Source organism: Euleptes europaea, chromosome 15 (assembly GCF_029931775.1).
Source record: "Euleptes europaea isolate rEulEur1 chromosome 15, rEulEur1.hap1, whole genome shotgun sequence".
NCBI classification, from domain to species: Eukaryota; Metazoa; Chordata; class Lepidosauria; order Squamata; family Sphaerodactylidae; genus Euleptes; species Euleptes europaea.
The window spans coordinates 43,163,041-43,189,333 of record NC_079326.1 but is presented as its reverse complement, the minus strand read 5'-3'; the positions used below and the strand labels follow the sequence as shown (position 1 = coordinate 43,189,333).

At 39.2% G+C, this 26,293-nt stretch overlaps 1 protein-coding gene across 1 annotated transcript in view; it reads left to right on the top strand.

Moving 5' to 3' along the window:
- The window catches only part of TTN (titin), a 329,209-nt gene that overhangs the window by 167,272 nt on the left and 135,644 nt on the right, over positions 1–26,293 (top strand). The window contains 23 exon segments of the mRNA XM_056861196.1: positions 125–208; positions 343–423; positions 7,302–7,385; positions 7,737–7,811; positions 8,631–8,708; positions 9,442–9,519; positions 9,815–9,913; positions 10,231–10,314; positions 11,744–11,812; positions 14,280–14,357; positions 14,686–14,796; positions 15,083–16,273; positions 16,828–16,911; positions 17,190–17,276; positions 17,551–17,634; positions 18,418–18,501; positions 19,271–19,366; positions 20,876–20,953; positions 21,794–21,898; positions 22,371–22,451; positions 22,853–22,900; positions 23,543–23,626; positions 24,872–24,925. Of these exon segments, the coding sequence (XP_056717174.1) occupies positions 125–208; positions 343–423; positions 7,302–7,385; positions 7,737–7,811; positions 8,631–8,708; positions 9,442–9,519; positions 9,815–9,913; positions 10,231–10,314; positions 11,744–11,812; positions 14,280–14,357; positions 14,686–14,796; positions 15,083–16,273; positions 16,828–16,911; positions 17,190–17,276; positions 17,551–17,634; positions 18,418–18,501; positions 19,271–19,366; positions 20,876–20,953; positions 21,794–21,898; positions 22,371–22,451; positions 22,853–22,900; positions 23,543–23,626; positions 24,872–24,925 (2,997 nt within the window).

Below are 26,293 nucleotides of genomic sequence, written 5' to 3'. Positions count from 1 at the left end.
CTTCAGTTGCAACGTTATTGTTACTTTGGCATCATTGCATTGATTTGTTCATCTTCGCTGTCTGTTGTCTTTCTAATTTTGCAAGTCCTGTTGACATTTTTGAAATTTACTAATATCTTTAAAGTGCTTGAATCGGAAGAGGAAGCTCTCCCAGAAGAAAAGGCTCCTGTGGGTATTCCCCCAAAACAGGAAGCTCCACCAGTGAAAGGTACCTCATCCATTTCACAAATTTCCAAGCTTTTCTTGTTTGTTCAGTCTGTTTGTGGGCCTCACCCCTTTTCTTTGTATCTTCTATATGTTACATTTGTACATATACTCAAAAAGAAACTAATATCTTTTAAGTGCCTCCACCGGCAAAGAGAGCTGTACCTGAAAAGAAGAAACCCACCCCGGCCCCTAAAGAAGCAGCGCCACTTATTCAAGGTAATACATCTCCACCTGGAACTGGAGTGAAGCGGGAGGTGTCTTCATTTAAATTTTACCCCCTAATCTTATTTCAAGTTGAATGTTTTGTATGAGGTAAACAAAGTGGCAAAATGGATGTAATATTGTGCAAATCTGGAGATTAATCTAATGAGATACAGTGCAAGTTGGTACTGAGAATCTGGAGTCTCTCATATAAATCTCGGTATAGTCATCACCACCTCTAACCAAAAATCTCTTCCAATATCCTGCTCTCAGTATGAGCTAATTTGAATCTTTAGAGCATTAGAGTTCTCACAGTGCCATTATAAAGAAGAAAACTTAGAATGTTTTATCACTTTAGATCTAGAATCCCAGCTTTCTCTAAAGGAGGACTGAATACAGAAGAAAAGGCAGGCTATAAAGTAGTTCTTTTATCGCTGTAATTCTAGCATGGAAGAAACCACAAGTGTAGAACTTTGGAAGACGATGCGTTCTGTTGGAGTTCTTTGTTTTGTGTGTCATTTGTATTAACCTTTTGGTTAAAATAACTGTGTTTCTAAAAAAAATACTAATATCTTTAAAGCACTGGAGGTTCAAGAGAAGCCACATGAAATAACTCCTTTTCGGACCTCTAAAGAACTGGAACGTCCAGCAGCTAAAGGTACATCAACTTTTCAGTAAACATGATTATTAAAGGACTAAAATTAAGGCATTCAAGTAAGCCACTGTTCATTGTCACAGTTCTTCTGTATTTCATGTACTAGCTCCATAAATAATTTCTGTTTGTCTGTTTCTTTGTGTTTCACATTTTTAACTTTCCTAAAACAAACTAATATCTTTAAAGTGCCTGTGACACCAAGGAAAGTCATCTCTGATGAACAAGTATCATTTCCAGTTTCTAAGAAAGAGGCTACATCGATTGAAGGTACATGTGCCTTTAATTGCAGATCTGATCTTCTAACCTCTTGGGGAGCATTATCAATGTTCTGTGTTACAGAGCCCAAGTTTACAGGTGTATTAATGTGTTTAGAGTAGCTTCCGTTGCAGTCCTTAGCAAAGTTGCATACTTTTAAGCCTGTTCACTTAAGCTGATTTAGAGGGTATAACTCGGTTTAGGATTGCCCTGTTAATGTATTTATATCTCATTGACGTTATTGATGGGACATAACTTTCAATATAAGCAAATAAATATTCATAAATGTCAATAAATAAATCACACAAAGAAAGAAAGAGCAAGATTCAAGTCCAGTAGCACCTTAAAGACCAACAAGATTTCCAGGATATAAGCTTTCGAGAATCACAGCTGCCCTTGTCAGAGACCACTTGAAACAAACAAAAAATGTTCTTTAATTTTAAAAGGTAGTATTCTGTATGTCCCAGGTATTGCTTAATAAAAATCTTTATCATAAATATGTAACGGACGAAAAAACTTATTTGGAGCAAAAGTAAGAATGTGGTTTGAGAATAAGATAGTGAAAGAAATCATATGTAGTAATCGGGGGTGGGGGATAACTGGAAGAAACCACTTAAGCCAGAGTATTTAGATTTCACTTAGGTGTAAACATTTATAAGGATGTAATATGTAATTAGTTGGTTTGCATAGCAAAGTATCTAGCTCTGGGTTCATTGGCAGAGTTAATATAACCCTTCTTACTATGTTTAGATGGAAGTAGCTTAGTTCTGCCACTATCACATTGACTCTTAACCTGAGCAATTTCATTAGATTTTGAAAAAGGATTGATTCTGAGGATGCATAAGAAATACCAGTGGGTTTCTTAAATAAAGCTGGGCTCTCTGTGTGTTTTTAGTCTTTGGTTGTGTTTGTTTTTTGTTTTTTTGGTACTAAGATTTTGTAACTATGGTTTTATATGTCTTAAAAACACACTAATATCTTTAAAGTGTCTGAAGCATATGAAGAAGTTCTTCTAGAAGAAACTGAAGAAACGTTCATCATTCCTAAGGAACAGGAGACTCCACATACTAAAGGTACATCTCATCAAGGAATGTATAAGGAAGCAAAGCCAGGAAAATGAGAATTCTTCATTTCTTAAAACTTGTTCAAATTGATGCTGTTCTTCATGTTCAGTGTTTTATAAATTCTTACAAGGAATTAATTTTGTTTAGTGTCTGAAGTTCCAAGAAAAGGAGTGACTGAAGAGAAGATAGCCATTACGAAACTTAAAAAATCAGAACCAGTTTCTAAAACAGCAGAACTTACTACTGTATCTAAAATAGCACAGCCTCAGATGCCAAAAGACAGACTTACTCCTAAGCCTCCCAAATCAGAACCTGTTTCTATATCAAAAACTGCCAAACCTAAATTAGCAGAAAAGAAGATAGCCATTGCCAAACCCTACCAAAAAGGACCTACATCATGGCCTGAATCAACAGAGCCTGAAGTATCAGAAGAGAAGATGGCTGTTGCTAAATCCAAAATGAGAGGTACTGCGGTGGCTGAAATAGCAGAGGCAGAAGTGTCTGAAGAGGTATCTGTAGCTAAACTCCATAAAGGGTCTATTGCAGTGCCTGAAACAACAGAAATTCAAACACTAGAAAAGGAGATAGCTGTTGCCAAACCGAAAAAAACAGAATCTGTCTTGCCTGAAACAGCTGAGCCTGAAGTGTTCCAAGAGAAGATCATTGTAGCGCAACCCAAAAGGAGAGCTATTGTTGTTTCCGAAAAAGCAGAGGCACAAGTGTCCAAAGAGAAGGCAGCTGTAGCTGAACCCAAAAAAGGAGATATTGCAGTCACTGAAAGAACAGAGATTCAAATGCTAGAAGAGATAGACATTGCCAAACCCAGAAAACAAGAACCTGTGGTGGAGTCTGAGACAACAGAGGCTGAAGTATCTGAAGAGAAGATGGTTGTAGCTAAAACCAAGAAGAGAGTGATTGCCGTTTCTAAAAAAGCAGAGGCTGTTGTGTCTGAGGAAAGAGTAGCTGCAGCTAAACCCAAAAAAGGTATTGCCATACCTGAAACAGCAGAGACTGAAGTGCTAGAAGAGGAGATAGACTTTGCCAAACCCAGAGAACGAGAATCTTTGGTTGAGTTGGAGACAACAGAGCCTGAAATAGCTAAAGAGAAGATAGTTGTAGCTAAAACCAAATGGAGAGCTATAGCTGTTTCTAAAAAAGCACAGGCTGTTGTGTCTGAGGAGAGAGTAGCTGCAGCTAAACCAAAAAAAGATATTGCCATACCTGAAACAGCAGAGACTCGAGTGCTAGAAGCAGAGATACTCGTTGGCAGACCCGGAGAACGAGAATCTTTGGTAGAGTTTGAGACAACAGAGCCTGAAGTATCTGAAGAGATGGTTGTAGCTAAAACCAAAAAGAGAGCTATTGCCGTTTCTAAAAAAGCAGAGGCTGTTGTGTCTGAAGGGAGAGTAGCTGCAGCTAAACCCAAAAAAGGTATTGCAGTACCTGAAACAGCAGAGACTGAAGTGCTAGAAGAGGAGATAGACGTTGCCAAACCCAGCGAACGAGAATCTTTGTTTGAGTTTGAGACAACAGAGGCTGAAGTATCTGAAGAGAGAATGGTTATAGCTAAAACCAAAAGGAGAGCTATTGGCATTTCTGAAAAAGCAGGGACTGTTGTGTCTGAGGAGACAGTAACTGTAACTAAACCCATAAATGGAGGTATTGCCGTGCCTGAAACAGCAGAGACTGAAGTGCTAGAAGAGGAGATAAGCATTGCCAAACCCAGTGAACGAGAATTTTTGGTGGAGTTTGAGACAACAAAGCCTGAAGTATCTGAAGAGAAGATGGTTGTAACTAAAACTAAAAAAATAGCTATTGCCGTTCCTAAAAAAGCAGAGGCTGTTGTGTCTGAAGGGAGAGTAGCTGCAGCTAAACCCAAAAAAGGTATTGCAGTACCTGAAACAGCAGAGACCAAGGTGCTAGAAGAGGAGATAGATGTCGCCAAAACAGGAAAACAAGAATATTTGGTGGAGTTTGAGACAACAGAGCCTGAAGTAGTTAAAGAGAAGATGGTTGCAGCTAAAACCAAAAAGAGAGCTATTGGTGTCTCTAAAAAAACAGAGGCTGTTGTGTCTGAGGAGAGAGTCGCTGCAGCTAAACCCAAAAAAGGAGGTATTGCGGTACCTGAAACAGCAGAGACTGAAGTGCTAGAAGAGGAGATAGTCATTGGCAAACCAGGAAAACAAGAATCTTTCGTTGAGTTTGAGACAACAGAGTCTGAAGTATCTGAAGAGAAAATGGTTGTAGCTAAAACCAAAAAGAGAGCTATTGGTGTCTCTAAAAAAACAGAGGCTGTTGTGTCTGAGGAGAGAGTCGCTGCAGCTAAACCCAAAAAAGATATTGCAGTACCTGAAACAGCAGAGACCAAGGTGCTAGAAGAGGAGATAGATTTTGCCAAACCCAGAAAACAAGAGTCTTTGGTGGAGTTTGAGACAACAGAGCCTGAAGTAGTTAAAGAGAAGATGGTTGCAACTGAAACCAAAAGGAGAGCTATTGCAGTTTCTAAAAAAGCAGAGGCAGTTGTGTCTGAGGAGACAGTAGCTGTAACTAAACCCATAAAAGGAGGTATTGTAGTGCCTGAAACAGCAGAGACTCAAATGCTAGAAGAGATAGATGTTACCAAACCCAAAAAACTAGAATCTTTGATGGAGTTTGAGACAATAGAGCCTGAAGTATCTGAAGGGAAGATGGTTGTAGCTAAAACCAAAAAGAGAGCAATTGCCGTTTCTAAAAAAGCAGCAGCTGTTGTGTCTGAGGAGAGAGTAGCGGCAGCTAAATCCATAAAAGGAGGTATTGCGGTACCTGAAACAGCAGAGTCTGATGTGCTAGAAGAGGAGGTAGACATTACCAAACCCAGAAAACAAGAGTCTTTGGCGGAGTTTGAGACAACAGAGGATGAAGTATCTGAAGAGAAGATAGTTGTAGCTAAAACCAAAAAGAGAGCAATTGCCGTTTCTAAAAAAGCAGCAGCTGTTGTGTCTGAGGAGAGAGTAGCCGCAGCTAAACCGAAAAAAGATATTGCGGTACCTGAAACAGCAGAGACTGAAGTGCTAGAAGAGGAGGTAGACATTACCAAACCCAGAAAACGAGAATCTTTGGTGGAGATTGAGACAACAGAGGCTGCAGTATCTGAAGAGAGGATGGTTATAGCTAAAGCCAAAAGGAGAGATATTGTGGTTTCTGAGAAAGCAGAGTCTCAGGAGCCAGAAGAGAAAGTGGGTGTTGCTAAACCCCCCAAGCTAGAACCTGTTGAAGCTCCTAAAATGGTCGAACCTGGATTGCCAGATGAGAGGATGATTGATATTGAGCCCAAAAAACCAAAACCTGTTCCAGTGCCTACAACAGCAGAGTCTGAATTACCAGAGGAGAAGGTATCTAAACCAAAAAAGCTAAAGCCTAAAACAGTAGAGGCTGAAGTTCTGGAAGAGATGACATTACAAACAAAACCTAAAAAACCAGTAACTACTGTGGTGCCTGAAACAGCAGAAGCTCAAGAGCTGGAAAAGAAGATGATGGTTGCCAAACCTAGAAAACAAGAACCTTATGCTGTGCTTGAAACAGTAGAGTCTCACCCATCACAAGGTAGATGTCATCTGGAGAAAGAAAACAATGCTAATGTCTTAATAAGTGTTTGTCTTCTTGTGCTTGGAACAAAAGCCATTTTTGTATGGCTTTTGCTGTTATGTCAGCGCGTCTTGTAATTTGTATGTTTGAGTATGTCAAAATTGTCTTTAGCAAGCAGTCATGTTCCATTTGTCGCTCCGTCTTTTTGATATTATTCTACTTTTAATGTCTTCTTCACTTCATACTATTAACACTACCTAATATTTTTAAGTGTCTGACGTACTTGAGAAACCTGTCCTAAAAACGTAAGTAATTCTTCCCATGCTTAAAAAAACACACCCAAAAAACCAGAAGTTCTGCCAGGTTTTCAAACAAGAAAACAAAACAATTAGTATGAGTTTGTTTCCTTCATGATCAAATAACTAATATCTTTTTAAAAAGTTTCCATGCTACCTGCCACAGAAATGTGAGTATTATCTGTAGCTTCTTTCATATCTAGACGCTGAAACTTAATTTGCAGTGACATCCTAAGCTGACTTACATCCTTCTAATCCCTTTGAATCAATGGTCTTTGTCAATGGACTCCACTTAGGATGGCACTGTTAATGTATTTTTAAAAATAAGCTCAAATAGGAATATGAAATCTTGATAACAAAAATCACGTGTCAGGAAACCCATGCTAAGAGGATATTCTCACCAAATTGATGTTATTGCAGCAATTTTGAAGTCTTTCGGGGGTTCAGTTGAGTTTAGTCTTTCCCCTCTGCCAGTAACGGGAAAGTACAAAGGTTCCATTGAAAAAACTACTGACATAAACAGAACTACTGTGGACAAAAGGGAACTGGATGTTCTTAAGACACTTCTTTTGGAAACCTGAAAATAAAGGTCATTGGGGCACTCATTCATTCCTCAACTTTAGATGCACTGAAGTACCTATTCAATGTGTTTTCAGGGAGGGGCACTTCTTGCTTCTTACTGAATACTCCTCTATGCAGGTTTACTGTCCATATCACTAATGTCTAGGGTTGCCAACCTCCAGGTACTAGCTGGAGATCTCCCACTATTACATCTCCAGCCAATAGAATTCAGTTCACCTGTAGAAAATGGCCGCTTTGGAAGGTGGATTCTATGGCATTATACCCCATTGAAGTCCCTCCCCAAACTCCACCTTCCTCAGCCTCTGCCCCCAAAATCTCCAGGTATTTCCCAACATGGAGCTGGCAACCCGGTTAATGTCCTTGTGCCATTTTCTGTTTGTTCAGTTGTACATTGTGTTTTCTGTTTATTTCCTTCTTCATACTGTGTTGTGAACCTTTTGAAGTTCTTCAAAGTAAAATATACTAATCTCTTTAAAGTTCCTGAGGTGCCCAAGAAGACTGTGACAGAAGATAAAGTAACCATTGCAGTGCCTAAAAAGCCAGAACTTCCACCTGCTAAAGGTACACCTCAGTCATGGTGTCAATTCTGAAGAAAAAAAATGTAGTTGTGATGGCTTTCCCCCTCTTGACAACTCGGCGGTCTTTTTCTTAAAATTGTCTTTCCTTCCTTAACTGAAACTATCAGAATAGGTACAAGCCACGATCCAAAGAATTACCACCCTTTAGCCCCATTTATTTTAATGGGCCTTTGCACATAAATGTGCACTGGATTGTGTGGTCATTGTAAGGTGGCATTTGACATCACCACTAACCTTCTCGATATTCCTCTAAAGGTGCTTCTTGATTCTTAAAGCTTTAACCTACATTTTAAAGTGCTGCAGTGTAACAGAAAGTAATGCTGTTTCTTTAAAGTGCCTGAGGTGCCCAAGAAACCAGTCCCAGAAGAGAAGGTGCCAGCTGCTGTACCAGAAGCACGTCCAGCTAAAGGTACTTCACATGACAGATAAAACAGGAGAGGGTGACGGTCGTGGAAGAATCATAACAATGTCCATTTTGTCCCTGTAAATGTATGTGACCATTTCTATCTTAGCAATTATCATCTTCAAGCCTTATGTTTGGAATCTACAGATGAAATCACCTTCAGTAGACTTTCATTTGTGTTCAGGGTCCTTGTGTATATAAAAAAGTTATCCTTTATGCAAATGTTACTATGAGTACAACCTTGTGCTTATTTTTTTAAGAGGCATATCCCATTGAGTTCAGTGGGAATTAAAAGCCAAAGGCTTGGGTGCACTGGAGATTTCAGCAACTGAAAGGGATTTTCATCAGCAGGATTTCTCTGTCTTCCACTTCCCACTACAGCCCAAAATACAACTTGGAATTCTGCTTCTGGGAGACAGGGGAGTTGGGGACCCCTCGGGAGCAGTATAATGTGTCAATCAGTCTGTAGCAGAAGAGGAAAACCCCCCTGCTTTCTGTCTGTGGGATCCAAGCCAGTGTATGTAAGACTGTGGCTGTGTAAAGTGCCGTCGGCCACAGCCGACTTATGGCAGCCTTGTAGGGTTTTCAAGGCAAGAGACAAACAGAGGTGGTTTGCCATTGCCTGCCCTTGGGTAGCAACCCTGGTAATTATCGTCGTAAACAATATAAGCCATGCTAAATGTAAGTTGGATCAACTAACTTATTTACGATTGCAGCCTGAGTAAGGTTACCTGTTGCACTTCTTTTTTGTTTCTTAAAAGTTGTGTGAACCATCACTTTTATGGGAAAGAGTCAACAAAAACAACATTTTTATTTCTTTCATAGTGCCTGAGGTACCAAAGAAACCTGTTCCAGAAGAGAAAGTTGCTGTGCCTAAAAAGCCAGAAGCACCACCAGCTAAAGGTACATGAATCTTATACAAAACTAATGGGATGCCCTCTTGTCATTCTTCATTGTATTCTTTTAATGTATACTTAATTTCTTTCAGACGCAAGTATCATATGCATACAATAGGCAGGCTCCCAAAGATAATGTCTGCTAATGGAAGGGGGAGGTGATTTTTACTGATTTCCCCTTTTCTCTGCAGACAACATATCCATCTCTCATGTTGTTTTTAGTGGTTCTCTCTCCCCCAGAAGCAGCATTTCAGGGCAATGGAGACAGTGGGGAGGGGCTGTGTATCAGTGGTTTAGCATCTGCCTGGCATGCAGAATGTCCCAGGTTCAATCCCCATCATTTCCAGCTGAAAGAACCAGTTGGTGGGTGATGTGAAATACCTTAGCCTGAGATCCCGGAGAGCTGCTGCCAGTCTGAGTAGACAATGCTGTCCTTGATGGACCAATGGTGTGATTCGGCATAAGGCAGCTTCATGTGTTCGTGGTAGTCAGTAGACTGCAGCATGAATGGAGAGGATGGACATTCCATTCCATTAACAGACGTGCTTTCCATTGGCAGAAATTATTGTTGGGCTCCAACTCGTTATCATAATAGCAGCATAATAAAATGTGTCCTGTAAGATCTATTTGTATAATTGATGTTGGATGGTGTCTTATCTGCTCTGTGCTAGTTGTTAACATATGCTAAGATTTTTCAATTCTTGGAATGCATAGCACTAACATAAACTAATATTTTTAAGTGCCCGAAGTACCAAAGAAACCTGTCCCAGAAGAAAAGGTTGCTGTGCCAAAGAAACCAGAACCTCCACCTGCTAAAGGTATGAATTATTCTGAGGAACAAAGTCTCTGTGTAGTATTACATATTTTAAAAGTAAAGAATATCATTATTAATGTATTGCATATCCTCAAAATCTGAATATATTTCTGTGTGAATTACATCCTTGAATAATTGACAAATGAGCTGTATTTCTTACTGTTTTTGACAGCCTCTGTGTATCAGTTTATGAAATAATCGAATAATTGACAATGAGCTGTATTTCTTACTTTTTTTGACAACCTCTGTGTATCAGTTTATGAAACTACACATTGTAAAAGGATATTAATATTTTTAAGTGCCTGAAGTGCCAAAGAAAGTTCCAGAAAAGAAAGTTGTTCCGGAAAAGAAAGTTCCAACTGAAGAGCCTAAAAAACCAGAAGCTCCCCCAGCTAAAGGTACATATCAATAATACAATGGGACGGTTTGTCTTGCACTGAATATTAATATTTAATACTTCTTTCTTGAGGGAGGGACAAGGGGGTACAGATTTGTGTCTCTGTGTTTTTACTATATGGTGTGCAAAAGAAGAGGGAAAATATTTTCCCTCGCATACTCAAATTGTGTCATGCTTTTTCTAGTTCTCTCCAGAAGAATAAATTACTCAAGAAACGCCCTTGTTTTGTGCCTGTGTCTTATGAGTTCTGTGTGTTCTTTGTATTTTATACACATTCTTGAAATGTACGCTGTTAAAAAAAAAACCCTGTCTTTAAAGTTCCTGAGCTGCCCAAGAAAGTTGTCCCTGAAGAAGTAGTAGAGGTTCCTGAGCCCCGGAAGCCAGAGCCTCCTCCTCCTAAAGGTACTTGTCATAACTGAGAAAAACCATAAATAATTATTGGTTTGTTTTGTAATAATGCTACCTATCCAAGCTCCCATGCACAGAAGACAGAATTTTCCCATGCCCCTCTCTGTTCTTGCAGACACTCCTGACCACCAGAAAGAGCATTCCCAGGGCTGCGGGACCCACTTGGAGGAACAGCCCTGAAGGTCTTGGGACAGTAGTCAGGAGCGATAAAAGGCGGAAATTACTCCTCCTCCCACTTGCACAAGAGCAGCTCCACTGAGGGAGGGGCAATTTCATCACCTTGTACCCTGTTACTGCAGCTCTTCTCCCCTGTGGCTATTCCTCTGTGTGGGTCCCACAGCCCTGGGAATTATCTTTCTTGAAGCCAGAAGGACCTGCAGAAATGGAGAGGAATGCAATAACTTTGTGTGCCTTTTGTGCTTCTGTGTGATTAGATGCAAGCTGACATTAATTTGTTTTCTTTTCACATAACTGGGTATTTACGAATTCCTATTTAATAGCTTCTTCTTCTTTTGAATCAGCTACATTTACCATCGGTAGTGTCAGGCGGGTAACTGTGTTAGTCTGTAGTAGTAGAACAAAATTTCAGTCCAGTAGTATTTTAAAGACCAACAAAAGTTTCCGTGGTATTAGTTTTTGTAAGTCAAAGTTCACTTTGTTAGATGCAAATAAGCATGAAGATCCACAGCCCTTATTATCCAGGTCAGAAGATGGGAGGGGAGTTACAAAGAAGGGCAAGTTGAGTGAGGATGTAGAGATACCATGCAAAGCGTGATCAACTTGATCAGTGCTTGGACATATGCATAGAGGTGGGAAATGCCAAAAATTAGCATCTGCAATGAGATAAGAATCCTGTTCAGTCTTTGGGTGGGTGGGGTCCATTGTCCTGAACGTTTTGATGAATTCTTTAGTGGAAAAATCATCTCTTGTAATTGTATCTCGTGTATACATATATAATGTATAGTCTGTATATGTGGCAGAATGAGAGATAATACTTTATGATTCAAGTTAGCCTGTTTCTTTTCCCTTCCCTGATTTTCTTGCTCTTTTTTGCTTGACGTACATCTTGGAAACCTTACATTAAAAATCATTTACTTTCTTTGAAGTTCCTGAGGTAAAGAAAATTACTCCAGAAGAAAAAGTACCTGTGATTAAAAAACCTGAACCTCCAGCACCTAAAGGTATACATTAATATACTTGAATTCATGTATGTTATTTTCCATGTTTAATTCTTTCAAATTCTCCACATCCTGATATGTCTATGTACTGTTGCAGTCACATGCCATGTGACTAGGTCATTTCTTACTAAGCAGCATCCATTGAGTCTCCTGTATAAATGTTGTTTTCTCTTTATTGTATTTCTTGATGTTTTTCTTCTACAATCTATGTTCAAAATATTTAAACTGACCAATGTGTTTTAAAGTGGCTGAAGTCCCCAAGAAACCTGTTCCAGAAAAGAAGCCAACCGAACCAGAAGCTCCACCCACAAAAGGTACATGTCAACATAATTCAAATTACGTGGAAGGGTCTTTCCTGACTCTGATGAACCATCTGTCTTTTGTCTTGCTTTGTCATCTCCTATGATACACAAAATGTTCTTTCCTCTGAGATCTTTGGGATACTTTCAGCCTATCTTTTTAAATTATTCATTTATTACTTCTCTTGTACATGGGGTTCTCAGTGGTCTCCAGTAAAGTTGCTGATCATGCCCATGTTTCGCTTAGCTTCAACAATTCTGCAGCATGGTGCTCCCAGATCAATCAACTAGGCCCCAGCTTTCAGCCAGTTAAATTAATTAATTATAGCCTGAAATTTGTAAGCAATCAATTCATAGAGGCTAGATGTGGGGTTGTATGGCAAATCTTTGCCACTGACTCTCACATGTTAATGGTGCACAGAAACAAGGTACATAAAGCATGTTAGTGTGAAGAGTCTGGGAACAAGGTATGTCCCATTCCCTCTTTTAACATGTTGATTAAACAAAGGTTTTGGGAATGCAATTGTAACAACATTTTTCTGGAAGGAGCCCCACTGAATAAAATAGAACTTACTTCTGAGTAGACAGGCTTGGGAGTAATCCCTTAGTCAAATACATAAACTCTGTCTCCATCCAGCCAGATATGTATCTCCCTTGTGCTTCACGTATTTAGACAGTTTGACCACTGCCAATTACATCTCCTGAACATTTTAAATTAATATTTGTAATGGAAAACTCTGATAAGAATGAAATGGGTCAATTAATGTGTGAACATTAAGCATTTCTTCCTGAAAGTTTAATGAAAGGACTAAGAAACAGGTTTGAAATTAACATGTAAGAATTTAGAAAGCTAGATATTTTAACAGGGAAAAGGTGTGAAGGGGCATGTGACAATGGAAAAGTCCCTACACTGTCATAGAAATTATTAAAAGATGACAACAAAATGTCATGTGTTCTGTTTACAGACAATACAAAAAAAAGAATATTGGCATGTTGTCATCTGTGTTGTGGTCATGTTTTGTGTTCTGTTGTTTTCAAATCTTGTTATCTTCAATATGCACAAATTCAAAACCAATCAATATCTTTTAAGTGCCTGAAGTGCCCAAGAAAATTGTTCCAGAAGAAAAAGTACTCAAGAAACCAGAACCTCCCCCTCCTAAAGGTATTTGTTAATGCTGAAATAATGACCAGTTCAGAATTTGTGAGTGCAGTTGCGCTTATATAGAAATCAGTGGTTAAACTCCCATGGGTTTTGATGGACAAAAACTCACTGTTTTGTCGTTGTTCCTTCAAACTGAATATCTGATATTTCATTTACTATTAGTCAACGAGGTTTAGCAATAATATATTTACTGGGCAAAACTCAAACGTATTAAGCTGTTTTGAAGTTTCTCTTCAGTTAAATAAAACATGGGAAATTTAAGCATATTTTTAAATCTTCCCCATGGAGATTAGCTGGATCTGGATCATGCCCACAGCATGACGGTCCCGGGGTTATACCAAAGAGGCTATAAAGACATTCTTGTAGTCTTTCTGGTCACGCTGGTAAAACACCAACTAAGACAGGGATGCACAATTTGTGTCATGCCAATCCAACACAGCTCACTAGCCAGGCATTATGACCTGCTATGTGCTCAGCAGGAACCCATTATTTCAGCAGTCCCAAGGAGGGGCTGTGGCTCAGTGGTAGAGCATCTGCTTGGCATGCAGAAGGTCCCAGGTTCAATCCCTGGCATCTCCATTTAAAGGGACCTGGCAAGTAGATGATGTGAAAGACCTCTGCCTGAGAGCCGCTGATGGTCTGAGTAGACAACACTGACTTTGATGGACCAAGGGTCTGATCCAGTATAAGGAAGCTTCATGTGTGTTCACGTGAGACATCAATACCAGAAGATTTTCGAAGGGCATGCACTTTTCCATCACCCATTGAAGTTACTGGATGTTAGGGTTAACATCCTATTAAAATTTATTTAAGGGTTATATATCCAGTTAATTTTCGTTAGGTTTTGAGAGTGAAGGAAAGACAGAGGAACACTTTGAGGTGCAAAAAAAGTATTGAGTTGACTGCCTAGAATGAAAGATACTTGATAAACAGAAAAAAAAGGAGAAACTTGCAGTAAAAACCACAGATATATAATCAAGAACCATCTTCCTTAATGGGTAGAACTCAGAATGGCTACGAGTCACTAAAAATCCAGCATAGGAGTCTGCTACCTACATCATTATATAAAATACAAAATCAATGAAATCAAGATTTGTTATTTATGGGGAAAAGAGACACAACAGTCCCTACACTGTCATAGAATAACTTTGGTCTTTAATTTTTGTCTATATGTTTGGGTTAATGGTTGTTTAATGAAACAAAGAGGCTGAGACAAAATTATAGTAAAATGTACCTTTATGTTTTGTTTCAATGTTTGTTTTAACATAATATGCTTCTCAGTGATATTATTAATAGTAAAATAAACTAATATCTTTAAAGTGCCTGAGATACCCCAGAAGGCTGTACCTGAAGAGAAATTTCCAACACTTAAAAAAAGAGAACCTCCAACACCTAAAGGTATATATATTATCTTTGATAAAATCATGAAGGGAAAAAACAGACTTTTTCTTAGTCTCTTACTAATTTACAATCTTTGGTTATTCATTTTGTAATATGTCAAGTGTATTGTTTTGAGTATGCTTTTTTGTTTTATGTATATGACAGCTCTATCCTTGTGGCTCAACTGGTATTATCCCAACAAAATAAACTGTAGCTTTAGGTATTTTAAAGATGGAAGGGCGTATCGCCGACTCGTATCTCATTACTTAAACTTTGATTCTCCTGTCTTTTGTGATACATTGCTCTTTTAATTTAAAACTGTAAAAATAAAATAATATCTTTAAAGTGCCTGAGGAGCCGAAAAAGACTGTCGTTGAAGAGAAAGAACCGACTCCTGTGCTTAAAAAGGCTGAACCACGAGTTGTCCCTAAAAAACCAGAGCCTCCTCCTGTTCAAGGTACATCTCAGAATCAATATAATTATAAAATGTTTCCGTTTGTTTACGAAATACATGTCTGAAAATTTCTTTTCCTGTCCATACCCTGTTGCTTGATGTTCTTTTTGTAAGCAATACTGGGTACAGTACAATCAGGATGCTAGGTTAACAAAACTTCATTAGAATTGGTGTACTTTTAGTATAAGGGAGCACAATTGCTAGTTTTGTTATGTGTTTCATTCTTTTTCTTCTTCATGTAAGCTAAATATCTTTAACAACTGTTACAATAAAACTAATATCTTTTAAGCACCCAAAATACCTCAGAAAGCTGTGCCAGTGCAAAAAGTACCTCTTGCAGCGCCTGAAGAAAGTTTTGCTGTGCCTGAAGAGATGGAACCAGTCTCCACAGTTGAAGAGCCAGAACCCATTTCTCTTCTTGAAGAAACAGCTGAGCTTGAAGAAGCTGAAGCGGTTCTTGAAGAGCTAGAAGTTACTGCTGCTCTTGAGGAACCAAAGCCTAAAGTTGTGCCTAAAAAACCAAAACCTGTAGGAGTGCCTAAGAAACCAGAACCTACAGGTGTGCCTAAAAAACCAGAACCTACAGCACTGCCTAAAAAAATAGCTGTGTCTAAGAAACCAGAACGTTCGCCGACTAAAGGTGCCTGGCAACGTGAAAAAGAAACAATTCTTGCACTTGAAGAACACACACATGTTTCTGTTTTTGAAGAAATTGAGGTAATAGCTGCACTTGAAGAACCCAAGAGTGCTTCGGTTTTTGAAATAGCTGAAATCAGCTATGAGCCTGAAGAAGGTGGTTTTGAAGAACCAGAAACCACTGAAGAACCTGAACCATTTACTACTCTTGAAGAATCAGAAGCTGTTGAAGAGCTTGAACCTTTTGTTATTCTTGAGAAACCAGAATTGACCGCTGTTCCTGAAGAACTTAAACCTGCAGCCGTGCCTAAAAAACTAAAACCTACAGCCGTACCTACAAAGGTTGAACCTGCAGGTGTGCCTAAAAAACCAGAGCCTGCAGCTGTGCCTAAAAAAATGAAAACACCCCCTGCGCCTAAGAAACCAGAGCCTGTTGCACTGCCTAAAAAACCAGAAGTGGTGTCTAAAAAACCAGAACGCTTGCCAGTTAAAGGCACCAGGCAAAGTGAAGAACTGGAAGCACAAACTATTTTGGCATCACGAGAACAAAAACGTGTTACCGTTTTCGAAAAAACAGAAGTCATAGCTCCACTCGAAGAACCCAAACGTGCTTCCGTCTTTGAAACAACAGATGTCATTGTTGAGCCTCATGAGGTTGATCTGAGAGAACAAGAAACCATTCTGTTGCTGGAGGAACCTGCACCAGAGGTTGTGGTTCTTCCTGAAAAAGATGAACTCGAAGCTGTTGCCTATCCTGAAGAAGGAGGGCCAGAAGTTATTGATGTTCCTGAAGAGCCGGAACTAGCACCTGTGCCTAAAAAAAGAGAACATCTACCAGTTAAAGGTACATGGCATAATGTGTTTTGCAACAAAGATTTTGTCTTCTCTTTGGGCAAGCATTGTTTTGCCAACTTTCTCTTGAGCAATTCAAAAAAATTGTCTTGTAGATAAAGTTAAATTGTATGTATACATTTGTTGTGTGTGTGTGTGTGAAAAAGTGTGAAAAGCTATGGCCCCTAGACTTACCTGGGTCCGCATTTGGGGCCCGGGGCTAAGAGCTTGGAGGGGGAGGTCGATGGGCCGGGTTTGCACTGGTGGCATGCTCCTTCCTCTTCCGGGGGCTGGTGGGGGGAGTGTTGGGTGGACCTAACAAGAAGGATCATCATCCTGGTCTGCCCCACTTAGTCTGAAGTTCTGATTCGGCAAAATAATTACTGATAATTGCAAGGTCTTAAATAGACCAGTGATTATCTGCCTAGTAGTAAAATCATAAGCTTGAATCCTACAGGGGACAGTATCAGAAGTGATTATTTTGAAATTATATGAGTTAATGTCTGCTGTGTTTTGTGTTTTTATGGATCTTCCTGTCTTTTAACAAACCAACTAATATCTTTAAAGTTCCTGAGGTGCCCAAGGAAGTGGTCCCTGAAAAGAAAGTATCTGTTCCTGTGCCTAAAAAAATCAAACCTCCACCACCTAAAGGTACATGTCAACACTAATATAAAGAAGAGAATTTCTTTATTCTTCTTAAATGTTTCTTGAAATACTTTGTTCTGTGTCGTCTGTTCTGTCTTAACTGTAATCCTTAACGTTCATTTGATCTAAAACATGTATGTGTGTTATGTCTGAATGTATGGACATATGTCTGTAGTTTTAGTCTTTGTTTTTCACATCTTGAATGACCTATGGCTGTTCTTAATGTTTGGTATCATTTACTTCAACCATCCCCAAAGTTAAAAAAAGAAATATTATCTTTAAAGTGCCCGAGGAGCCCAAGAAAGTAGTCCCAGAGAAGAAAAAGCCTGTGGTTGTGCCACCTAAAAAGCCAGAACCTCCGGCCACCAAAGGTACTTTGTCATCAAGAAATCACCCATGGAGGGAATAATGATCCCCAATTTTATCAGCAAAACGTTGATAAGCATAGTTTCCATAACTTAACTTAATATGTGTTCTTTTGTATGCTGAAAACATCTCTGTGATGGAGTGAGGGTGGAGGTGGGAGAAAGCAAGAGATGTCCATCTGTTATCAAACACATTAATATCGTTGGATCTCTATTTACATTTTTATGTATGCAATTGATATCCACGAAAGTAAAACAAAAAAAAATAACTCTTTTAAAGTTCCTGAAGTGCCTAAGAAAGCTGTACCAGAAGAAAAGGTGCCTCTTGCTGTGCCTAAAAAGCCAGAACTGTTACCAGCTAAAGGTACAGATCCACAAAAGCTCATTCTTCTCTAGCCTGTGTTGTGTACATAGTTTGGTCTGATGTATTATGTGGTCCTATGTGTACAATATGCAGGGATAATATAATATGTACTTTCTTTAAGAAGTATGAAATATTTTGTCAGAAGCAGAGAACGCTGTGTTGGACTGCAGTAGAATAGCTAGATTCAAGTCCGGTAGCACCTTAGAGATCAACAAAAATTTCGGGGTTGAGCTTTTGAGAGATATTGCTCCCTAAGTTAGATACCTGATTACTCTCAAGAGCTAGATTAGAATCTAGCCATCACAATCAGCAGACAACCAAAATATGTATTACATTTTTCTAGTAACAACACTAGGTGTTTTAGGACCATGGATATTCTCGTAAAAACATTCAACTATATCAATCTTCTGCTTTGATCAATTTAAATACTTTTCTGAAGATCAAAAATTGCTGTTAGAAATGTGAATCAGCACTTACAGTCAAAATGACAGCTACCATTTGTATTTGGTTTTTTAAATCATGGATATAGAGACCCTCTTATGCTCAGATAAACCTCAGAATCTTCCTTGGGGGCTAGATGTGTGTGTTGCTCATACTTGCATCTTGTCCCAGAGCCTGCAGTGTGCAGGAAAACTGCACACTGCCATTATTCTGTGGGTTTGTGGTTGTGGATGTGTACGTTAGAAGTCTCCAAACTGTTTCTTGTAATATGTCTACAAAATTCTTCTTGCCATCCTGTCTTTGCAATGGCAATCTTATACCAGTTATCAATATTCTTTAAAGAGCCAGAAATTACAGAGACCTTTGAACCTGAAGAACCAGTACCTGCTCCTACTCCAGAAAAGGAAGAGATCATTGCCACTGAAGGTATTAACCATGATTAGGATAAAGTATAAAGCTCTCTTTTATGTCCTCTTCATCTTTTTGTGCGGAAACCGTGTGTTTGTTTAAACATGTACGTTCCAGTTTCTTTATGTGTGGGTGTTGTGTATATTTGTTTTCATTATGGTCATAATGTACGTCAATTGTGTCCATAAATATATTCATTGTATTGGCCATAATTTGTATTTGATCTTGACAATGCTTACTTTATAAGACTTTTCCAATTTAAGTTACTTGGAGATTTTCTAATGACTATTTAGGGTCAGAGACTGGGTTTTGGCACATTAGATATTCTCATCTGGATTACTGGCTTGGATCCAGACCAGCATTTCCACAAGCAGAAGGACTTCTGCCCACAGAGAAATTTTACCCCCCCCCCAGCCCTCCCACTGAAACTCAAAGCACCCCCCCATCCCAGAAAAATAGCATTTCAAGGGATATCTTAGGCTGCAGCAGGAGGAGGAGAAAAGGAAGTTGTGCTCTGCAGGCAGAAATTGTCCTGTCTGTCAAAATGTTCCATTGGATTCAAGCCACTGGTCGGTACTTTCATACTTACATCCGTGGCAATGCAGTCCTGTCAAGGGTAGTAAAATCGAGGCCCATTTAGGCTTGGACTGGACTAATTCTACATAGGATTACACTACAGAAGTTTTACTAATGGCATCTGTAGAAGCAATTTAATTTCTTTGGGACAATAGACACTTTCATCTGAGATTCTAGTAAACGATATTGACACTGAATCTACCATTTAAAGAGCCAGTACCAGAAAAGAAGATACCTGAGAAACCAAAACCCCGTGTACCTATCCCACCAAAAGAGGAGGTTAAGGAGGAAAAGGTTCAGCTTAAAGGTATCTGAAGCAACCCACAACAGTATTAACAGCTTTACTTAAAGTTCCAGTTCCATAACTGATGTATATTTACACCTAATAGTTTTCCTGAAAGCGTGATCGTTAATATATTAATGTAAGTCTAACTGAGTGTTGTTTGAATGGTTTTGATCTAATGTTCCTACTTACTGGTGGTTAATCCACTGAAAACATTCATCAGTGCCTGGTTCAGTTGATTTGTGGATTTTCTTCTATAGTACAGGATAACTGTTGAAACAATCCAGTGGTTTCCAAAACATTAATCTTTATACTAATTTCAAATGATGTTTAACGTTCTCAATCCAGAGAGTTACTTGAGGTATGACTTGGGGCAGCTCTTTTTATTTGACACAGCAAGTGACCATGTGAGAATACAAATGGTTTTGAAACTCAAAACCAAAAGCCATGTTATTAAGACCAAGCTGTCTGCCATCTTAGGCTGCCATCCAAAAACCTGTTGGGCCCTTGAAATGAGTTTTATGGTTCTTTGGATTATAATCAAATTCTGTAAAGGAGCAGGTGTCAAAAGCATGCATGCTGTGGTAACAACTGACGATGTTTAGAACTGCATAATGATAAAACAATAAAAGCACTATCTTATTTCTTACTGTTGGTCAATAGCAGGTTCTCCAAATGCATCAATATCTGGGCCACTGCTTTGCATTATTTTTAAACATTCCAAGGTGTACAACCTAACATCAACCCTTAATTTTGAGATGCAATCTTTTTACTGTGTAGGGCACCATGGGAGGGACAAAGTCAAAAACAGTTCTGTCCTTGACCTAGTAGTGTGCCTGGAATTACAACTGATATCTATACTACAGAGAACAGTTCCCCTGGAGAAAATTGGCTGCTTTGGAGGGTGGGCTGTATGCTTTTATACCCCACCCTCCCCAGTCTCCACCCACAAATCTCCAGGAATTTCCCAGCCTGAAGTCAGCTCCCCGACTCTTAAGTAATAGGATTGCATTTGACTTTTTAATTGATGGTGTTCTTCCACCCTCCCCAGGCAAACCTAAAGTCCAAAATGCTGTGAAACATGTCTGACTTATCGTGATTGTCCTGAACTTGAGTCTTTTCACTTATTTTCACTGAAGCATACTTTCATTTCAGTCAGGATAGTCTATGGACAGCTGAATTTGAGAGTAAAGCCATTCTGAAAATATGTTTCTGAACAGAACGCAAATACTTTAGTTACAAAAAAGCTGGAATAAATATTTTCAATTTTTAAAAATCTTCTTTTGATAAAAGCAATTGAGAAATACATGACCACAAACTAAGAAGATGGCTGCTTTTCCACACCTTGTGAACCGTCGGAACAGAACGAAATATCTTTCCCATAGGGAATTTCTCAGAAAGAACATTTTTAAACTGTCTTCTGATTGTTCATCCTTGATGCTATTTTATATATCAAACACCCAGTGCCTGTATAGTGGTAGTGTTTACATGGCTGTTATTATTGTGGTCTTATTCTTAAATTACTCTTTTAAGCACCTGGGCTGAAACCACGGAAACAACTTCCAGAAACTGCCCCTCCTCCACCTAAAGAAGAGGTTTCTCTGAAAAAAGGTATAGCAAGCAATCTAGCCATGTTATTATTTAAAAATCCATTGGAATAGAGTACCAAAAATATCCCAGAGCTTATGCTATCCCTAAAAGTAAATCATCATATCAATACACAGCCAGCTTAATCACTTTGACTTGAGCATAGTTCCTCACCTGAGAAACTCATAGACAGTGGCATCAAGAAAATTTCTTCTGCTGTTTCAAAAAAAAGTGACTCTGGCAACTCCCAAACATTTAGATGTTCTGAATGGCATGTTATTTCCGTTAAATAGATTTAATGCCACTCATGCAATCAATTTTTAACTGTGTTCTTTAGCCAAAGTAGGGATGCCAGCCTCCAGTTGGGATCTGGGGGTCCCCTGGAATTATAGCACCTCCCCAGACTGCAGAGATCAGTTCCCCTGGAGAAAATGGATGCTTTGGAGGTTGGAGCATTGTGCCCCTTTGAGGTCCCTTTTCTCCTCAGGCTCCATCCCCAAAGCTCCAGGAGTTTCCTAACCTGGATCTGGAAACCCTACTCTCCCATCCCCCACCGGTGGCCGGGGGGACCTGGTAACCTAGGCCAAAGAGACTTCCTCATGGAACCCCAGTATAGGTTATGAGACCATGCTGATAATCAGTTTATCACCTTGAGATGATGATGGAAGTTGTTCTCCAAATACAAAGTCTGGAGATTACAGTAATCACACCTATAAAATCTTTACACAAGATCCATCATGTATGTTATACAGATACTTTATGTTTCTCATATCTTGGTCCATGTAAATTCAATCGCAAGTTCTTATTAATAATCTTCTTCATCAACATAATTGTTTTTAAAATAAAATTCTTTCTTTTTTAAAGTTTTAAGACCAGTTAAGAAGCCTGAGGAGGAAGAAGCTAAACCAGAAAAAGAGAAAGAACCTAAAATTGAACCTAAGGCAGTTGAAAAAATTAAGAAACCTGAAGGTACAAGTCAAAATCAAATTTACTATGACTTTAAACAGAAAGAGATCCCCATTTTCCAATACATTATGATTGTCAGCATTTTAAAGTAATCTCTCAGATTTATTCTGAATGTGTTCCCTAACATGAATATTTGAAATCTTTGGGACACAGTTGAAATTTAACTTCTTTTAATCTCCTTTCCCCCTTTCATACTCTCTTTGTGTCTGGGTCTTCATGTGAAAGAAGCCTTGAAGACAGTTAGATTTTTTTTAGTATGTTCTGTGAATTGTTGTCCTCTTCGGTCTTCCCCTTTGTGCTGAAGCAGCTGTATAGCAGCTTCCCATCTTGTCAGTACTGATCTTGGCAAATGTTTAAAACATTCCCTTTAACGAAGTCATGCTAGTTATGTGTGTCATAGTAAAATCTATGCATGTCTCAAAGAAATCAAAGTTTTGAAATCTACCTATTACAATAAAAGCTGATATTTTTAAAGTGCCGGAGATTCCAAAGAAGAAAGTTGAGGTCCCAGCTGTCAAGAAGAAGGAGGAAAAACCTGTTCCCGAACCAGCAAAAGGTACAAAACTGCTATGCTGTTATCTCTGTGCCTAGAACTAAAACGGCCTTTGTTCTTGGACACCGGTCTGAGAGCTATGCTAATCTTTCCAATCGGCTAGCCATAAACTCTATCATCTCGGCATTCTTCTAGCTAATCTCTAATTCTTCAGTGCTTCGTTATCTCTTCATCATCAACATCAAGCTCTTCTTATTTCATGTTTTATCTTTCCAGCTGGGTGTTTTGCCCTGGTGTCATTAATGAATTTTTTTGTGACCCAAAAAGGAGTTAAAATAAAAGCGCCATCTTTGGTTAACTGTGCTGTGATGTCCGTCATTCTGACATTTTGATACCTCTTGTCAGTTTTACCATATTCTGTTTTCAGTATTTCATTAACCAATTTATTATTGTTGTGTTTAAAGTGCCAGAAGCTAAACCAGCTACCATTCCTGCACCAAAGCCTGCAGTAGGTAAGGAATTTTAATCAGCCGTTAGGCATTTACTTTCACTCTCTAACGTTGATTCTAAAATCTGTATTAGCGTGGCCTACCTTTGAGGAAAATGTAAAATCCATGTAACTTCATTGTGTCATCCTGGAGACAGTGAGCATATAGAAACTCTATCTGGCCACCTTTTGATATAGCTATTCTTATTTTATCAGCTGAGAGGTTGCCTGTTAAATACACTGAACAGATATTCCAGCAAATGTCTTGGAGACACTGGAGCATTTCCATGGATGGAAGGATTTCCACCCATGGAACATGACTTTCTCACCTCCCCCTTCCATCTGCATACATCCCAAAAGCCTCCCTCCGTAATGCAGCTCCTGGGGAGGGGAGACACACACACACCCCACAGCAGCATTTCAAAGGGTATTTTGGACTGCAGCAGGAGGGGGAAGGTTAGAAATTCAAAATCTGTGAATGGAAATCCTGCCCACCGAAACCTTCCGGTGGATCCTAGCCAATACATATTTGTATGAAAAGGACACAGCTAGTGAGTGCCTAACAATTGCATGGTTCAAAAAAATGTTGAAAAAGAATTAATTCACCAGTATTGTTAGTAAAACGGATGAAAAGTATTTTTAAACCCCGATTTAATTCTTTCCACAGCTCTAAAATCTCCTAAGCCCGCTGCGGTGGAGCCAGCTCCTGAAGCTGCTCCTTTGACAACCCCAGTGGTTGGAAAGAAAGCAGGTATTAATATATTGGTTCTCTAATATGTATATTTTGCATAAAGTAGGGTGCCAGGCTAAACCTGGCAAACAGCAGGAGGGTTGCTGGCAGGAATATGGCAAAACCATAGAGTTTCCGATGATTCCCAGAGCTACTTCTGGGCATGGAGCAGGGGTCACTGGGGATGTGGTGGGGAGGTAGTTGTGAATTTCCTGCATTGTGCAGGGGATTGGACTAGATGACCTTGGAGGTCCCTTCCAACTTCATGATTCTATCCGCCATCACTTCCAGGTTTCCCCCTGGAAGTGATGTCATTGCGCCAGCGATGCTGCTGGCTTTTTAAAAAGTTTTCCCTCACTGTTGTTTGGAGCAGGAGGTTGGGGGGTGGAGGATCCCCCACCCCAAGCAGGGGCTTGGCTGCCCTGTTTGCATTCATGGCTGTATCTGCAACCTTTACTTGTATAAGTAATATTATAATTGAGCTTAAATATTTAAAAGAAAATCTCTAAAACGTCTTATTAATTGGAATATTTATAGCACTGACCCTGCTAAATGCTTTGTATAGAGCACATCTAGTGCTAAATCACATACGAGTATTTATTCAAAAGATGCTTTTGCCATTGACCACATACTCTTCACATGTTATGAGAATCTTCGCCATTTTTTAGGACATTTCACCCTGCGTTTTATTCATCTACATTCATGCTTAACAGGACAACATGAGATCCCTGACCAGATTAGTGTACTCTACAAATAAGAGCATAAAAACTCTTTGTGTGAAAGAGAAAAGTGATCTTGTCCCCCAAAATGCCTCAAGTCCTGATATCACTCAATTGCAGCTTTAGAATTTTTCCAACATAATTTTCTCAGTATTTCCCAGATATTGGGTTGAATCCAACATACCACAAGCTGTACTTGCTCACTGAACAGATATTTTCCAGGTTCAGGTTCAAAAATATATACACATATATATACTAGACAATGCTGTATAGTGGTTAGAATATCAGACTACAATTCTGGGAGACCCAGGTTCGAATCCCCAATCTGCCATGGAAGCTTTCTGGGTGACCTTGGACCCGTCACACAGCCTCAGCCTAACCTACCTTGCAGGGGTGTTGTGTTGATAAAATGAAGGAGAGAATGATGTAAGCCACTTCGAGTCCTCATTCAGAAGAAAGGTGGGATACAAATTAAGTAAATAAATGAATACATAAATACTTTTACAGACTTTACAGTGAATAATTCTGGTTTGTTTCTTTTTGTCAGAGCCCAAAGGCACACCAAAAGAAGAAGCTGCCAAGGGCAGGAGTCCTATTAAAGGTAAGAAGGAGAAATCCTAAAAATTCAAACAGACTGTCCGCATGTTTAAATAAGAATAAGCCATAATCCCAGTTTTTATTATGGGAGCTATTTAAGGTTTTTACCTTTCAAAATAAATTTGACTTTTGGCGTGGCAAAGATCAATATCCACGATAGGCAATAGTGTCTCGGTTAAGTGTTCCTCTTCTTCCAAAACACTATTTTTATGGAATCATTTTCAAATAATGCAAATTGTACTTAAAATTGGTGTATAGACTAGCCTTGTTTGCTTTAGCATGCTTGAAACAGCGGGAACACATCTGAAATAGGGATTCTTTAAAATCAATTTTGTAATGTTCGTTATTCTAAGTCAATATGGTTTCCCTGTCTGTGAACAAATATTACCATGTTATCTAATGAAGAAAGGGGGAAAGGAGGCCATGAAGATGTACAGACTTCCCTACCCACATCTCCCATCGCATCAAGGTCAGAGCCCAGCATCCCATTTGGAGTTATCTTGTTGAGCTCTGTGTGGGGGGGTTCATTGAGGACCATCCGTCCGTAGCTCTGCCCTGGTTTCTGTTCCTTTCTTTGTTATGGTAGGTTGAAACAGAACAGAGGGAGTGAGGGATAAGAATAAGAAGTGAGGGATAAGAAAAACATAAGAAGAGCCTGCTGGATCAGACCAATGGTCCGTCCAGTCCAGCATCACAATGGCCAACCAGTTGCTCTGGAGCGCCAAACAAAGAGGACATAGAGGCCAAGGCCTTCTTCTGATATTGCCTCTTAGCACTGGTATTCAGAGGTTGTGTGCATTTGTTAAGTGCTGTCAAGTTGCTTCTGATTCATAGTGACCCTATGAATCAGTGTCCTCCAAAATATCCTATAGTTAGCAGCCGTGCTCAGATCTTGCAAACTGAGGACCGTGGCTTCCTTTAAAGAGTCAATCCATCTCCTGTTGGGTCTTCCTCTTTTCCTGCTGCCTTCAACTTTTCTAGCATTATAGACTTTTCCAGTGAGTCTTGTCTTCTCATAATGTGACCAAAGTACGATAACCTCAGTTCAGTCATTTTAGCTTCAAGGGACTGTTGTGCATCCAAATGATATAGAATATTATTAGCCACTCTGAGCCCAACTAGTTTGGGAATGAGGAGGAATAAAAACCAAACAAACAAACAAATATATAAATAAAAAGGGGGTTCAGAGGTTTAGTGCATGTGAATGTGGAGGTTCTCATTAGTCACCATGGTTAATAGCCATTGGTTGAACTTTCATCCATGAATCTAGTGTTGGAATGATGTTGGGAACTGGCATTTTTATAGGTAAATAGATTAAAGTATTCTGGGTGCAACAAAATTAGATGGCAGATGGATCAAGTGAACAGGAAGA